Below are 18,903 nucleotides of genomic sequence, written 5' to 3' on the forward strand. Positions count from 1 at the left end.
AACACGCAGGGCTCCTCTGACCCTTTACTTAAATCGTCTGGATCGGGTAGGTACAGTTACTTTTTATTTCGCTCACCGATTGCCCGTCCCTACGTGACGTCTTGCGTTTGATGTGACATTGCTTCCTAAATGATTTTTACACGAGGATTTTATTTGGAAAATTCAGAAAAATATTCGGAGATATTGCAATATCTTGATCGATAGATGTTTTTGATTTATATGATACTATTCGATTATCCCTACATGATGTTCAATTAATTTTATGATTACATAGTGATCTATTTAGAACAATATAATTATTAATTGGTTGATTATAAATTAATAATGATTTATTTTATAAAAACGGATCTCATTAAGACACAGACTTTAATGGAGAACTATTTTTAGAAATTAGTAAGTTAATAGTAAGTATTGGAAATTGATATGGCTGCGTGGGTATGATATCGTTGCTGTAATATAAAAAAGAAAAGTTATTTGTCGTGTTTTTGTAAATGTCAATGTCAAAAAAGACAATATCAAATTTGTAAATATTGTGTTTCATATTTAATTAAAGGAGAAATATTTAATTAAAATTACACTGCATTATAGATTTGAATTACATGTACCGTATTAAATATTATTATGTTCGTGATTTGTTGTTAAAACTTTAATGGAGTTTCATTGTGAACATGTTCGGGTTACGTGTCCGTTTCATAGCGTTGTTTTTCCCATTTTTCCCCGAGTATGTGCGGTTACTAGACAATGGTTTAGCTCGAACACCTCCCATGGGGTGGATGTCGTGGGGTTACTACATGTGCGGCGATAAATGTGACGACAATCCGGAGAAATGTCTGGAGTATGTTTATAACCTCACATATTTTTGTTTACAAACATAACATTTATGTTGTAGTTACTTGATGTACCTGGTGGGTGATGTAATTATTTTTTTTGCCATGATAAATACACTCATAATCATACTGAAATAAATGTTATTCATTTCAAAATCAATAAAATAATTTTTATTTAATCATAAAATCAATTAAAATTGAACTATTACAATAATATTTTGTCTAGCGAATCAGAAGCTTAAGCGATAAGACCGCCTTTTGTACCTGCATACTATGTATATTCTACTTTATTTTGTATTTTTTTAAGGTGCAATAAAGAGTAATAAATAAAAGAAAATTAAAAATCTATTAAATCATCTATTAAATAATGTTTTTTTATATTTGCAATAAGCAAAAGCATCAACTAATACTAAAAAAGTATTTATAAACAATAGACAATTCTATAATGATATGTTGTTTATTGCATAAAACAAAAACTTAGTTGATGGATTCAAATGATTAATTAATACACAGCTATAACAAGTCCTAGGTTGCCTAATACAATGCTGTTTTCTAATATTCACTTGGGAAGCACCATGGCATATGCCACATACTTAATATTATAAATATAATAGTAAATAATTTTTTTAAGCTTTTACACCTTCATGGCATAATGAACATTATGCAATTTTCGTCTTATAAATATATATAAGGACCACATCACTAGTACTAGGAGGTCTAAAAATGTTATATATGAACATATGATTTTTAAAATATTAAAGTCTGTCATTGTTAAAAAAAAGTTAATTTTTTTACAATGATAGACTTTATACATAATTATTGGAATGGGTTTTTTTGATTAAACAATATGTTTGTGTAAAAAAGTTTCTGGAAAAACAATAACATATTAAGTGGGGACTGATTCATCCAGATAATCAGGATCATAATATATTTTCTGTTAGGCAGTCCAATGGTGAAATGCAGCTAGTATTAATCCGAACAATTCCTCAGAACACTTGCCATAATACATGTTGTACAAAATGTACAGAGATGCAATGAACAAATTATATGAGAAATTAAGATAAAAATGTAATTGTATTTCTAGTGAGCAGCTTATAATGTCGGTGGCTGACACATTTTATGAGGAAGGATATCAAGAAGCAGGGTTTGAATACATCATCATTGATGATTGCTGGTCAGAAAAGAAACGTGACGAGTACGGAAGACTGTTTCCAGACACGAAGAGATTTCCAAGGGGCATGAAATACTTAGCAGATTATGTTAGTTCTTTTTTATATTTTTATTTATTTGTTAAAAAAACAACAGCTTACAATCCAATACATTAATCAACAGTACATTTCTAGAGAAAATTAATTGTGGTTTTCTCAATTTCTTCCTCTATCATGTTGTTTCAATATTAATTATTTAATTCTATATTCTTTACATAGTGTGGACATAACAATAAACTACACTGAAACAACACTACAAATATTACAAATTATGGGAAAGAAACCATAAGGTTTTAACTTTAATTTTTACATTAGCAATCCTTTGATAGAGCATCTGTTTGTTGTGACAATATTTATTAATACAGTTTAGTCAGTATTAGTCATCTGTCTACATTAGACAATATTAATTCTTTAGTATTTTATTTATATTTTTTCCATTTCTATGTTGTAGATTATTGTCATCAAAATTAGTTTCACCTGCTTATAGTTAAGGATGACAGATGAGGATATCAATTTTATACCATTCATTAATTTTATTTTGTAAATGTGACAGAGGTACTCACATAGTCTACTTTGTACAAATTTTACCTTGAATAATATAAGGACTATTTTTTTTATGAATGGAATGGTGCACCTGTCCACCATTATAGATTTACGAGGGCGGGGCACCAGTAAGGGATGATAAGATAAGCCTGAGGCCAGGTTAGTTAGCCCATCGTGGTAAATTCATTAGGAATTTATCACAACGATTTCTAGCGGGATCCATGTGGAGCTCAAACTGATACCTTACTAGTAATGGTTGTTTTAGTCCAGATTTTTTTTATTATGGATGATAATGGAATGATGCACCCACCAGAGCTAACGGTTTACGCTAGCGGGACATCAGTGGAGGATGATAGAATGACCATGTAGTTAGGTCAGTTAGCAAATGGCAATTTTGTACAATGATTTACAGGAGGAAGCGCCTGATGGTCGACCTGACATGGTACATTACTAGCAATGGGGTCCAAGTCCCCATTACTAACAATCCCCTTACCCCAATGACTATTATTGTTCATACAGATCAATGCACGAGGTTTAAAGTTTGGTATGTACACCAATATAGCTACCACTACCTGTATGAGGTACCCAGGCTCGAGGGGCCACTTCAGCACTGATGCCAAGACATTTGCGGAGTGGGGCGTCGACTATATTAAAGTTGATGGATGTTTTGTTGAAGAGGCCTATCTTAATACAGGTAAGACAGACACTGTTATAGCTCTTTTTAAATCTAAGGACAATTGATATAGCGCCGTCTAAAGCTAAGCAGATCTCGTATATTGGGTAATAGACAACTGATATAAATACATAGATTTTTTTGTAAATACATAATATAAAGAAAATATCCAGACCGATCCAAACAATCATACTTATACAAATGTTTAAATCGTGCGAGGAATCGCACCCGCGACCATCGGAATTAAAGCGGTGTGCTAAACCGCTAGACCACGGAGGTCGTCTATGTTACAGCCCATTTTCCTGTAACTTCTCTAGTGTTAATTTATGATGATAAGTATGTCATTTATTTGCATTACAGACAGATATATACACAGACTTTAAAGCCACAGTGATATTTGCAGGCAGCACTGTATTTTATTATTAAACGCCCATATGTATATCATTCTAGAGGACTAAAGTGTCATGCCTACCCTATAATTTGACCCTTTATCCGATATATATCTTAGAAAACAGGCTCTTTCTTTTTAAATAGATCAGGCAGAAATGCTCTTTCAGGCAACTTCGTACACAGTCTAATTCTGTAAATGTATAATTAAAAAGAAAAGACCGCGTAAAACTAAAAACAATTAAACATAAAACAAATTTCAAAAATGCATATAAAACTTATAAACGGCTAAAGTGAAGATGGACAGGTCACATGATAAGTGAAAAGGAAGAGGAATGGACAAGAATAATAACAGAATGGTATCCACGAGACGGTAAAAGAAATGCAGAAAGAAGAAAATAAGAAAGAAGAATTGGAAGATGACAGGACAGAATGGAAATCTTTAGAGGAGGCCTATGTCGGAAGACAAGCTGTACCATTTATCGATAATAATATTAACCATATGTAAAAATATAAGTATAGCCATAAAGGCTTTTTACTTTATTTTTTTATTTTTATTTCTAATTACAGCATACATAAAATTGGGTCATTATTTGAACGAAACTGGAAGACCGATGGTGTATTCCTGCAGTTGGCCGTACTACATAGAGTACATACATAAACAGAAGGTAATATAATATTTTTAATGGATACAATTTTTATAAAGAAATATGCTTTATTTTTTGAGACTTTCCGGACAGCTTATGATTTACTATGACTTAGACTGAAAGCTCGTTGTTTTATCTAGATCAAATAAAATTTGTTAGTTGAGTGATTGTAAAATATAATTATAATGTCTCATAATGTTTTGCCTCATTAAGTATGCAAATTAAAATTATTTAAAGCTTAATTCAGTGTCAAAAACCTTTTTCGTCTATTCTATTATGAATCGATATGGCAAACAAGCTTAAGCCTCATCTGATGATAAATGGTAGCTATCGCCTATAGTCCTGACTATCACTAGATCATCACGTTATCATATGACGATTGTAATTTAAAATGTAGTTGACAAAAAATGTGATGGAAACACCGTTAGCAAATGAATGCGATAAACGTTGGTAGGCTCATCTCGGTCACGTTGTTTTTAAATGATTTCCTCTGACTACTTGTATCTAGGATCTAGGCTACAATCTAGTAGTGAAGGAAGCTAAGATTGTTAATAATTCTCAGGTCAACCTCACGAGATCCTGGAAACAATTGCTGTTTTAATTATGTTTTTTTATTGGTGGTAATGAAATGATACACTCCCATGCGCTAACGGCTTACGCTGGTGGCGTACCAGTGGTGGATGATAAAATGAGCATAAAGTCAGGTCAGTAAGTAGATCTTGGCAAATGGCAATTTACCACGATGCTTTCCAAGGGGAAGATAAACCTGACATGATTCATTGCTAGAAATGGGGCTATTAGTCCATATCACTTACTACTCCTAATCTCCTTTCTACCAACGATTATGGTTAATTCCTCGTAAAGTTGCCGAGATGGCCTAACTGACGTGGCTTCATCTTCATCTTATTCTCCACTGGTGCCCCGCCAGCGTAAACTGTTAGCACAGGTGCAATGTACAGTCATCAAAACAAGTCTTGAAAATATTTTATTATTATTATCAGGTACAAATTTTTATAGAGAGGTATTGGTAGGATCATAAAATTATTCTCGTCATATAAAATATATCGATGTAACTGTATTTGAACGTTGAATATACCTTTCTAAATACCTATTACACTATGTTGAATGTCTATACGAAATGAATCGTAATATTGTACGCATAAAGTGGTTTTTACAACCATTCATAAAATATACTGTGTGTAATTCATTTTTCATGAAGCCTACGCATGAAACTGTTACTCCAAACTCAATAAAAACCACACATAATAAAATCATAAATGAATTCTGTTTGTACATTAATTATTTCATTAAAACAAACGTTTTTATAATTTATTCATGTTGTACTTATGTTATATCTATCGCCTTGCTTTTATCTTTGCTCTTCTTCCACGGATCCCTATCAGCCGTCATATCTGAGCTTACTCTTCGCGGGTGCAGCTAGTAAATAATATATATATATTTTGCAGGCAGACTATTCATCGATTGCAACATATTGCAATTTGTGGCGGAACTATCACGACGTGGTACTATCATGGTCCGCCATCAAAGCCATAATGGATCATTATGAAAGAGAATATTATATATTGGAGCGGTATCACGGACCTGGACATTGGAATGATCCTGATATGGTATGTATCACTATAACTCCGGTGGTCTAGCGGTTAAGCATATTGTCTTACTTTCCGAGTCGCAAGTTCGATTCCTTGCATGGTACAAAGATTTTATCAGTATGATTTTTATTGATCTGTTTTTTACGTGTATTATGAAAGGCAGTATAATATATGTGGACTGATATCACGGACATATATACTGGAATGACCTTGATATGGTATGGATAACTATTAACGGCCTCGCGGTGGTCATGCGGTTTAGTACACCGTCTTTCAGATGGTCGCAATTTCGATTCCTCGCACGGTGCAAACATTTGTGTCATGAATATGATTGTTTGTATCGGTCTGGGTGTAATCTATGTATATTACGTGTGTACGTGTATTTACAAAAAAATCTAAGAATTTATATGAGTTGTCTAGTACCCATAACATAAGCGCTGCTTACCGTGGGACTAGATGGAGCTGTGTTAATTGTCCAGGGTTAAAAAAATCGTTCCTAACAGTGAAAATTTAAAAACGGATCACCAGATCCGGATGTTACCCCGAAAAACAGACATACAAACTTTACCTCTTTATAGTATTAGTATATAAATAACCGAATTGAAAGCCTCTTTTTATAGTAGGTTGAAAAGGTAACACGTGTTTCAGCTTACACGTTCCCTTAGGACAAAAAGTGGCCTAAACAAGTTTGCTGCCAAGGAAATTAATATTATTACAAACACGAAAATGAAAGTAATGCCAGGGGATACAAAATCACAGACAAACCGAAATTTAGCGGTTAGGGGTTAACTGACAGAAAAGTAATTTAACTTACTTGATTAATAAAACAAACAAATATTTCTAAATGTATTTTAATGTTAAAATAGAGACCGATCTTATAATATTGAACGAAAAGACTATATAAGTCGTCTGCTTGGATGTTTTATATTTGTCTAGGATGACATCTGGAGCTTCTCATGGTTATATAGAGAATCTCTTTTTTTTTTGTTGAATACAAGATTTATAGATTTATGTACAATTTAGTTAACTTAAAGAATGTAATATAAAAATTCGCATAACTGTATGGATGGATGTGAATGTAATGGCTGTCTAGTAGAAAGTGTTTGAGTGACATTGCTCTTCAATTTCAAAGTAATAATTTGTCTACCCTTTATTTATAAGCGCCTTTATGAATAATTAAACAATAACTAAATAAATATAAAATTGCTGAATGGAACTTTGCCTACAAGTCCATTCAGCAATTTTATATTTACAATATTAATTAACAAATATTTATAAATATAGTTTAACGTTAAAATAGAGAATAATCTCAAAATATTGTCTGTCATATATAACATCACGCTACGACCAAGGAGCGGAGCAGCAATGAAAAATGTACATGAAATTTCATTTTCACGGAATTGTTATGCTTTAAAAGTTCTAAAAAAAACCCAGCGACAACATATGTCTATTGTAATATACTGGCCACTAGTCGCTAGTTCGTTCGTAGTAATTTTTATATATGTGAAATATCTATTGACATGTGTCACAAATTTTCTATTCTAATAAAATAACTTATGTAGATACGTTATTTACATCTATCTTTTAAGGTTAACTCACTAGAACCTTTTAATGATAATCAAATTTCATCTAAAAAATGTATTATTTACAAAAGTGTTTTTATTAATTCAATATTAATCCTTATCCAAAAAAATATTTTATTTTATTTATTATAAGTATTTCATTTTGAGCAAAATTGTCTTTTACAACATTTGAGTTCAGCGAACACTTTTGGAGATATCTTAGTTTTAATAAGAGCCTCAAATATTGGGCTTGTTGCTAGATAATAAATAAATTTATAAAAAAAACATAGATAAAAAATAAACAACGATGTCTACGACGCCATGCTTATAAAAAAATAAGGCGTTAAAAAGTTACAGGCGTTCAAATTTCGTTACAATTCGGATTAGAAATAATGAGGAAACCGGGGCGAGCTGCTAGTATCCGATTTTTTTTTATTTCAATGGAGTTCAGTATTTTTTTTTATTTGCAGTTGATATTCGGCACTGGTACACTGTCAGATAGCCAAAGCAGAGTGCACTTAGCTGTGTACGCGATGTGGTCTGTACCTCTATTACTGAGCTGCAATATGGCTAGAATTAGACCGTACGAAAGGCAATTACTGCAGAATTTGGAGTTAATGGCAATTGCTAAAGACCCTTTAGGGGCGATGGCCAAGCCATATAAGGTAATTTGACACTTCCATTTAACAGAATTAGCTTAGAGAATAGAGTTAGAAAGTTTAGTTTTAGAGAGCATCATGACCTATTACTTACCCCGCCTTAGAATAAAAGGTCGTGAGTTCAAATTTAACTGATATAAAAAAATGTGTTAATTTATATCTCTGACTATCTCTCCGCTGATATAAACACCGATAACATAAAATTTATCCTAGCGTCACTAGGATACATTTTGAAAGTCACTAGGATAAATTTTGAAAGTGATGTAAACACCCATAACAAAATTTATCGAGTGATAGTGGAAGACTTGCCCAATGCATTACGTTGGATTCTAATATACCTAGCATTGCATTGACAATTACACCACTTGATAATTATTCTGTCTACCTTTTCAGGGAGAATTGTCGTGATATAAATTTATAGTATCCATCCTTGTAAAAACAGTTGTAAAAAACACCGCAAATTTATTTCACAGTTGGCGGACTCCGTAACTTTATGGGTGAAGCACCATCTGCCGATGAAGGGTGACGCGTATCATACCTTCTCTTTCGCTCTCGTCAACGTTCACAATCAGGCTCGCGCCGTCTCTTTCGCGCCGAGATTGTATGGACTCAACTCGACAGACGGTTACACGATTATGGTGAGTTCCGTTCAAATTAAGAATGCTCATGACTAGAGCGGCAACGTTGCGTCTCGAGGTCTCGCAACGTCTGTAATTTCTGTCAATACAATATTAACACGTTAAAGACGGCATGTCCACCGGTGGGTCACTCCGCAACGAAAGTAAAACGCTTTGGGACCGAGTGATCACCTGTGGGCACTTTAATTGAAATAAATCTAGGGGTTAAATAATGTCTACCTCAAATTATTGTACACTAAAAACATATTTAAAAAATAATATACGTAATTAACAATAAAAAATGCCGGTCCCTATGTGAGAAAAAAGATTTTTCAATGCGACCTACGTGTTACAGAAGAAAAATGGCTGTATGGGCGGAGTTTCCTTTGCCTTTTCGTTAAAGAATAAATAGAAAGAAAAAAAAAGAAGAAAAAGAGTGATATTTACCGGGCACAGCGCGGTTCTTCGCTATGGTGGATTTCAAGGGGGTTTTCGAGTTGGGGGGCTCGTTATGGGAAGTTTTGACGTTTGGGGTGTGTTCCGATGTGACGGGGATCTATACGGCAAGGTCTTCTGTCCGAGAGAATCTTTGGGTCTGCCATGGTGGGGGGCAAGTCACGCGCTCTCTTCAAGAACTATTAAGAGACTCAAGAACAATTTTTGCACTGTACGACTATTGTGTTGGTGCTGCTGCTCAAGTATATAGGCGACGTTGATCATTTACCATCAGGACCGTCAGCTTGCCATTCCAATAACGTAAAAAAATACTTAAGATTTTATGCGTCATATAATTTTTTTATGTCGTTTTTTATAGTATAATATTAATTTAAGTACAAGTATAATTTTAATTTTAATCTGTTATTTTTTAGGACGTGTTCACGGAAGATTACTTAAGGAATATCACTTTGAATGATACCATAGATGTCGATGTACCACCTGAAGGTAAATATAGACAGACCAACAAAATTATACTAAAATAGGAGCACTATATATGATTTTTTATCTATTTATATAAACTAGTGATTGCCTACTGGTCGAAATTCGACCATTTTTTTATACCACGTAGGTGGCAAACAAGCGTATGACTCATCTTAGATAAAAGTTTACCATAGCGTCAAACACTAGAGATGTCACGTGCGCGTTGGCGACCCTAATACCAGAATTACCATAATATTACGACCATAATCAATTTAAATAAATTAAGTTCAAATTAATAAAGTTTGAACATTATTGAAGTTATTATATTATAACCTTAGTATATATTGCTCTGTACAATAAATAATATAATAATAGCTCAGGACAATTCACTCAGCGCCATCTAGTCCCAAGCTGAGCAGATTTTATGCTATGGGTACTAGTCAACTAATAGAAATACATAGATTTTTTTTTGTAAATAAAAAAAAAAAAAAAACACCCAGACCAATACATACAGTCTTACTTATGAGTACAAATGTTTATACTGTGCGAGGAATCAAACCCGCGACCATCGGAAATAAAGCTGTGTGCTGCTAAACAACCGAGACTGTCTGTGAAAGGATTACAGGACGCGCTATTGAACTATGAAAGTCAAATAAATCAATAACTCTCTCATTTAAATGGTATAATATTAATATGGTAATAGTCTATTGTAATGAAACAGTGGGTATTTGTACTCGACTTTATTATATTTCAAAGGCATAACTTGCTAGCACTCAGGGTTGCCATATTCTACCAAGTTAGACTTTGTATAGTCTGTGTGGATTCACATCTGTCACGGATTTCAGCCGTCAAGCAGCTGGCCTTGTAGTGTGACATATGAAGTAAAATTACAAGGTTTAGAAGCATATGTAGATCTAGGTTTATTATCGGTGTGGCGTTTACACACCAGGTCTCATGTTGAGCGTAGCGTGTTTATTGAATTTTTTTGGAGTGGTAAACGGTGAAGGCCCAAAGTCACCTTCGATGAAATAATGGTCTCGATCGGTCAAGCTGTTTCGGAGAAGTATCGTTACAAATGATAATGTAATGGTGCACCCGCCTGCGCTAACGGTGTATGCTGGCGGGGAACCAGTGGGGGGTATGAACTTGATGAGATAATGAGGTCAGGTCAGTTAGTTTAAATTCACAATGAATTTATTACAATAGTTTCCAAAAATAATATAATTGTACGTTAAGTACATCAATCAGAGCTTATATTATGTGCATAATACAAGCTTACAAGCTTTACTTATCGTGGGACTAGATGGCACTGTGCGTATTGTCCTAGATTATTATATTATGATTATAACCCAATTACATTAAAATAAATAGAAATCCAAATTAGATAACATTAAAATATATATTAATAAGTTTTTTTAGACCCAACTTTATTTTGGGAAAATTTATACCAACGTAGTGGCAACCCTACAAGAAACAGCTGTATTTATATTAGCTTTATATTCGCATGTATCTTCTTTACAAGTCTAGAGTACACAGTACCGCGGCACACGCGATTTTCAAAGGTTATTGACATCAATGAAGTTTTTATTTTCTTGTAAATACAGTATATTTTACTACCGACCCGACCAGACTTTACGGTATGTCAATAAAATAATTATTAATAAAACCTTTAACGAATTAAAATAACTTAAGACATACTCTTTTCATGCCGTAATTTTTAGACCACCGAGCAGTGTTGCCAATTTGGCATAATTTAAATTATAATGCATAAATTAGATGCTAGATTTGGCAGATTTTTGCGTATTTATTTGTTGTTTAGAATATAGCATATTTTATTTTATAAAAATTTAAGCATGACATAATTCCACTAAAAAAAGTTTGTCTTTATCACACTTGCAAGCTGGTATGAAAGGAACAGACTCTTGTCAGAGTAATTTTTACCCTATTTCCGAACACTTATAGATTACTTGTCATGTTGGCAATTTGTCGATCAGCATCAATTGTGGATGAAGACCAAGATTTTGTTTTAATTGAGAGACTTTTGTACAATCTAAAAGTACATGCTTGTCCCATTATACCCTAAAATTCATTATTTCATTACCTCACCAACTCGAATTGCCTTAGCCACACTATATGAATGATCGGCTAAGGACGAAGATATTATTTTTTTTCGGTAACATAATTGATTATAACAGAAAATAAATTTATTTTTGTTTATTTTTAAAGATTTAAAATTAAACAACGTTTTATTTGACATTGAAAAATGTTAGCTTATTTTTTATAACATTTAGCATAATTTTAACAGAAGTTTAGCATATTTTATATTAGTCGAGTTAGCAACACTACCACCGAGACCACTATTTTTCTTATCGTCTCTACTTATCAATACGTTTTGTTTGTTTCAGATGTGATTTTATATACACTGTTCCCGTTATAGTTTTAGATATATCTATATCTAAGCATGTTTTACGCATGGCAATGGTTTGACGGGACACCAGTGGAGGATGATGGGATGACCATGAAGTCAGGTCAGTAGTAGTAGGTAGCCCATCATGGCAAATTCACTAGAAATTTATCCCTATGGTCCCCAACCAACCTAACACGGTACATTGCTTGCAATGGGGTTGTTAGACCACATTATTAACAATCCCCTATCCCCCTAGTGGATAATATTGGTATAGTGCACACTAACGGTTTACGCTGGCGGGACACCAGTGGAAGAAAACAGGATGAACATGTGGTCAGATCAGTTAGCACATCATGGCAGATTCACTAGGTTTCCAAGGGGAACCGCATGGTCAACCTGACATGGTACATTGCTAGCAATCGTGTCATAAGTATTCCTGACCAAGAATCCCCTTCCCACAAAATAAAGTGATTTAACCACGACGGTTATTGTTTAACTGTTAGATATATAAATATTAATGAATTAATAATTGCTCCAGTCTGTATAATTGTGATATTAATTGATAATAAATGCATTTGTTAAATTAAATAAATAATTATGAATAAATTTTGTTATATGTTATTTCTGATGTTGATGAGTGGACGCGAGGTTTTTTTAAATCAAGATATACTCTATTTAGTCTAATTTGCAATACCTTATTTGCTTATCATATATAGCTTTTTTTTTATCTCGGATACGATCGATACTCCGTCATAAGAAAATAGCGGTGTAGCACACTGCTGTACTTGCGATGATCGCGGGTTCGATTCCTCGCATACCAAAAATATTTGTATTCATGAGTATGATTTTTGCATTTATATAGGTGTTTCCTATTTATGTTAGTTTGGAACTAGATGGTGTTATGTCAATTGTCTAGGGTTATTTTTATGTACATACATAGGCATTTACCGCTTGCCATAAGATAAACCTGGTGGATTAGTTTGCTATTCTAGTTAAATTAAATATCTATGTACCATTTTACCTGTCTACTAGCATAACTTTTGAAACGATTAAGTTAATTGCAATCCAAATTAATGTTCTACACATATCGCTTACCACAAACAAATGCGAGTATAAATAGCGCACACCTACGGTCATTATACTAATTGTAGTGTCCGTCAGGTACAATGAAAGTGTCAGTGCTTTGTTTAGTGGTTGCCACGACGCTGGTCAACGGGAGTGGACTCGGACTGTTGGGTAACTTAGCAAACCAATTAACAGGTACAGCTGTTGATTCAGCACAAAAAGTTCTCCTCGGAGATGCACCTGACCGTGTCTTAAATGCAGAGCCTTCGTTGCTGGCAACATATAAAGATAAATTAGGTAATGTTTGCAGCCAAGACGCTTACAAGGGCTTCCAAAAGTCGCTATACGAGTTCTATACGAAACTTAACTCTTTAATATCTGAAAATAGTAAAGGCCACTACGTATTTTCGCCGTTGTTTATCTGGTTATCGATCATGACAATCGCTGAAGGTTGTGAACCGATCTATCAAAAAGAACTCTTCTCTATTTTAAATCTACCTGAAGAAAAATGCCTACGCGAACAATATTATGCGATGAGTTTGAAGCATTTAACGGAGAGACAAAATGATGTTAGCATTGCAAGCAAGAATCTATTTGTGCTCGATGAATATACAAAAGTAGAGCCTAATTGGGCGAAATTTGCAAATGACGGGTTCCTTGAGCTGGCATTCGTTCCTATCAAGGATAATCCTAACTTCGCATCTGAGCAATTACGAAACCTTCTAAAATTCCGTTCCAGTCCAGCTTTGTATGGAAACTCCGGTCTGTTCAATTCTATTGACTTTCAATTCCTCTGGACGTATGCATTCGCGGATAGCAAGATTCAGAGGAACGCGCCGTTTTACAATGACGCAGGCAAAGAGATTGGCAGAGTGGATATGATGAAAATGAGGAGGCGTGTAAGATTGGCGAATATGCCGCTTTTGAACGCTAAAGTTGTAGAATTGCCAATCGGACACAACGGACGTTACAAAATGATAATTGTAATGAATAACAGCTTAGGTCTTCTTGGAACTTTGTTTGCCAATATTGGTAAATACCTGTCCGATATCTTGGGAGTTCTGACGGAAAGCGCAATTCCATTAGATGTTGCTATACCTCGTTTTGATCTAGAATACGAATACGATGCACGGCGTGTTCTCGAAGCTATGGGCATTAGGGAATTGTGGAATAATCCAGCTGTTACCAGGTAAGTTTATTATTGTGTCCTTCTTTAGTAGGTATCTATCGAAGTTTGTTTTATCTGTAGTTTTACGAAATGAAAAACCAATAATAATATTCCATACACGAAACATTATTTGTCATTTCAGATTTGTTTTATGGATAATTAATATCAATAGAGAATTTAATGGTGAAAAAAAATTTCAAAAAAATGTAACCTTAAAAAAATCCTTTATTTTATATGGGTTCTAAACTTAAAAGGACTGAAATCAACTTTAATACATTGAAATTTCTTGTATTTTTTTTGGACTGCCATTTATTCTTTATTATTAAAACAAAAACAATTCGCAGCTACATTTCAAGACCACCAGCGTTACCAGGCAGTTATTATCAACGCGTCTACCTGAAGGTCGGGAATGAAGGATTAGAGGCACCAATAGAACAAACCTCAAGATCACTCACTGGTGGATTATTTAATTTAGCTACTGATGTCGTCTCTGACGCGGTATCCGTGGTGGGGAGAGAATTCATTGCAAATAAACCATTCGCTTTTATGATATTGGAATCGGAAACCAATGGTTGTGTTTTGGCTGGTGCTTATTCTGGACCAACTATTGTGTAATAGTTAAATTAAATAAAATATTGTTAACAGTTTTGTCTTGATTTGATTGTTTAGACGGCCTAGATGGTTTATCAGGTTTTCATACCGTGTTTCTTCCGTTGGCCACAGGTTCGATTCTCCATCCATAAAAATCTTTGATTGTATTGGTCTGGGTGTTTTATATGTATAATATGTATGCACATTACAATGCTACCTCTCACACTTACTCTAGCACAGACTAATTAAGATCATAAATACAACAGTGGTCCTACAGAGTACACTACAACATTACATATTATCGTGCAGGCAGCCTGAGTGTAGGTGGGAATCGTGAGATCCCGAGGTTACCAGATGTTATACTTCATAAATTTTACAGCAAAATTTAATGACTTGTCACGTCGACTTGTTCTATTAAAACCAAGTTCTTTCATTAAATCTTAAATGGAGGACAACTTAAGGGTTTGTTTATAATTAAATAGAGGCGCACGGAACGCGCCTTGAATACTCCAATTTGCAAAAGCTAATTGACTCCCAGACTAGGTTTGAATCTGATATGCAGTTAAGAAGAGTTTGTAAAATCTTAATTATGTTTGCTTGATGAACTACCTCTAATAAATGATGTTAAAGTTATAAGAACAACACTAATCAATGTTACATTACTAATTTATACTGCACAGGGTAAAAGATAAAAGGCAGAAATTGAATACTATAGAAAATAGACGAGGAAAATGTTAAAACACTTGATTGGGCACGATGAATTTGTGATAGTAATTATGTATGTCTTATTCTATTGAGGGTAAAATAGAAGGAAAGAGGAAGAGAGGAATACCACGGTACAGCTACATCAAGCAAATTAAAGACAAATTTGGAGCAATGTCGTGTCAAGATTTAAAGAGCATGATGGAAGATCGTGGAAAGTAGCAAGAGCTCCACCAACAAGAGCGTGGCTCTTAAATTATAAATACCTACAAATTTATACAATAAACACTACTTTATTAATTAATATTACTTTTCGTTTGAGCTGTAGTCGGTATTAAGCAATATAGATTACAGGGGAGATCGAGGAGAGTTGCAACAATTTGCACTTAAATGCACATATCTTAATTCAGATACTCAAATCAATTTAAATTAAAACACAACATAAACTAGTCCCTCTCACAAATTACATATCAAAATTTCATTGTTATTTTAAATTTTTTAGTCAATTTTAAAAAGTTACTATATATAAACTATGTTGTATAGATATAGTAATATATAATATAGATACAGTAGTATATACATAGTATACATAAGTTAGAATAGTTATGAATTCGAGCCATGCATGCAAGCGAGCAGCATGGCGGCAGATGCAAACAATTTTGTATAAAACTCGTCTATAGTATATGGTAGATTATCTAGTCCTGTCAAAGAACAAAAGTTCAGAAGTCTGTACATTCAAATATCGGATTGAAGCAGACACAAACGCTACTAACGAGACGTGAGCGTAGGGTTGTCACAGCCGTAAAATAAACCACCAAAATAAGGTAATTTTTCACCATGTTAAAGTCGGGAACTGATTTTTATTACTTTAAAAACAATTACAGGTTTTATCTTATTATTAGTATTATGGAATACACCTAACATAGAAGACAGCGATAGATATTTTTTTTTTATTTGTATCTTAGCACACATATACCTACATTCAAGCTGTACGAGCTAACCCCGTAGACGTTGGTTTATATATTAGAATCGCTATTAAAAAATAGAAGTTGATGGTAAGGTGAAAAATTTGGGGTTGTATGTATTTTTAATGCCACAATATAAAAAAGTTGTCCAAAAAAATTAAAATAAAATGTTAGGGGTGGACATCCCTTATCACTTAAGGGTTTGAAAAATATATAGTAGCGGATTCTTAGACCTACTAAATATGCATATAAAATTGCATAAAAATCGGTCAAGCCGTTTCGGAGGAGTATGATAACTAACATTGTGACACGAGAATTTTATATATAAGATACATCACCGAATATTTATTACAATATAATTTAGTATGGGTAAACCTGCATGTGTGCCACAGCAATACAAAATGGCCCATAGCTCAGTGTGCAGAATCAATCAAGGAGCAAAACATAGATTTCAAGTTATGACTGCAAAATGGAATATACTATTTAAAATGTACGGGCACCATTTCTAAAAAACTATTTCTCGGTGATATTAGAGGGCTCATTTAAGACTTCCAGAATGAGAACAAATGACGGTTACCAAAGGCGTTATGAAGTGATATTCGTGTAGTTGTTGTTTTGTTATATTAAGTTTGTTTAATTATTTTATTTCGGGATTTTATTAATAATGTATATAACTATAATATGTATTATTTTTACCTAACTTGGAACGTCAAGAACAGTGGATACCTTTCTTATTATTATTCAATTCGCTCTTGATAGAACGGTCATGGTTAATGACCATAACCTCAAAAAAAATCAAGAGCGAATGTAGAGTCTATGTAGTGAAATGAGAGCATATCATCCGCTTTAAAACAGCTCGCTATTTGTCTTACTATTATAAACACGAAAGTTTGTAAATATGGATGGATGTTTGTTACTATTTCACGCAAAAACTACTAAACGGAAAATAATAAATAATAAAACTTTACAGTAATATTGTTTATACATCAGAATAACACATAGGCTATAAATATCACGTGGGTGACATCGAGGGCACAGCTAGTGTATTATAATATTATTCACGTTACAACCCGTTTAACTAGGTATATTAATAATATAACATGTATGGCCAGATTCTAATAAAAACTACCGCTGTATTAAATCACTGTAGTAGTTTAAGAATCTATAAATCCAAACACACGCATTAATAAATACAAAAAAGTACGAAACAAATAGAACATAAAGAATACATACCATATATCCTATAGCACCACTATACTTCATGAAAATTGGTGGAAAGGTCGATCGGATCGAAAGGATGGATAGTATAGGGTAGGTCGGTAACGACATCATAAATCTTCAATCCACAATAACCTTACGCCTTATATTGAAGCTTCACAGGCTTTAAAGCTTTCAACGCAAAGCTAAATTTAAATAATACACAATAAATATATAGGAAATCACAAACCAAAGAATTTTGCGCATTAATAGGTAATGTCAAGAAATTAAATTATGTACGTAATTATTAGTTTTCTAAAAATGATGAATATGATATTCAACTAAAAGGAAACAGTGTATATAACGGGTTCGGTCTAGTGGTTTACAACATCGCCTTATTTCTGAAGGTCACGGGTTTGATTAGGCGACGATAAGAATGGTATAAACATAACAATTTATAGGTAAATATTTTTTAAGCAGCCATATATGAAATGTTAGATTAATGATACATTATTTGCTATTTTAGAACTATATTTCGTTAAAACTAAACCAGCTTAGAGTATATCTGCAATCCCTTTCTTTTACGTGGGGAAAATTCCTCATGGAGACCCTCTGGTCTCAGGAGTTGGTACTGTGAGACTCCTACTGACCAAAAACCCCACGATATTCCTCCTCGCTGCCATAGTGCCGGGGTCTCGAAATCGAGTTCGCAATCAACTGTGACCCCAGCGACGTTTGCCTGCCTTGTATGCCTGAACAGGCATATCTGTAATCCCTAAGATAGTCAATCTTTAGGCAGAGAATGCTAATAGCATCAAGCCCGCCTATTGTACAATTCAATAACGTTTAAATAAATAGTTCTGTTAAAAAAATATTAAATTCAATTCACAAAAACTTTCTTGTATTTATACACATATTTTTAGTTTACTACTTATCTGTATCTTTTATCATTCTATAATGATGTGCCTACACTTGTAATATTTCTGTCAACACTCAACACCCTTCCATTAGTTTACGTCCCCACTCACATTTTAAGTTCAGCGTAAAGTCAGTCAGCGTTACAAATACGCGTTCCTAATAAGTCATGTAGCACACTATCAAAGAAACTTACTGATGTAGTTAAATTATTACACCTGTATACTCACTACCTACATACT

At 33.6% G+C, this 18,903-nt stretch overlaps 1 protein-coding gene across 1 annotated transcript; it reads left to right on the forward strand.

The window, feature by feature from the left end:
• Positions 1–626: 626 nt before the first annotated feature.
• LOC131850182 (uncharacterized) lies at positions 627–14,906 on the forward strand. The gene is made up of 10 exons (XM_059200354.1): positions 627–835; positions 1,912–2,086; positions 3,098–3,272; positions 4,209–4,306; positions 5,752–5,913; positions 7,928–8,122; positions 8,590–8,754; positions 9,603–9,675; positions 13,337–14,312; positions 14,636–14,906. The coding sequence occupies exons 1-10, from the start codon at positions 669–671 to the stop codon at positions 14,904–14,906; spliced, it is 2,457 nt and encodes an 818-aa protein (XP_059056337.1). The 5' UTR covers positions 627–668.
• The last annotated feature ends 3,997 nt before the right edge of the window (positions 14,907–18,903 follow it).

The sequence above is a fragment of the Achroia grisella genome, unplaced genomic scaffold (genome assembly GCF_030625045.1).
Source record: "Achroia grisella isolate CSIRO2021 unplaced genomic scaffold, CSIRO_AGI_Agris_v1 utg702, whole genome shotgun sequence".
NCBI classification, from domain to species: domain Eukaryota; kingdom Metazoa; phylum Arthropoda; class Insecta; order Lepidoptera; family Pyralidae; genus Achroia; species Achroia grisella.

What these genes read in the sequence shown, in the direction of transcription:
- LOC131850182 (XM_059200354.1), top strand. Translation starts at nt 669, where the DNA reads ATGTTCGGGTTACGTGTCCGTTTCATAGCGTTGTTTTTCCCATTTTTC. An exon ending in AATCCGGAGAAATGTCTGGA is followed by an intron (nt 836 to 1,911) that starts GTATGTTTATAA and finishes TTGTATTTCTAG; the next exon opens with TGAGCAGCTTATAATGTCGG. An exon ending in AATAATCCAGCTGTTACCAG is followed by an intron (nt 14,313 to 14,635) that starts GTAAGTTTATTA and finishes AACAATTCGCAG; the next exon opens with CTACATTTCAAGACCACCAG.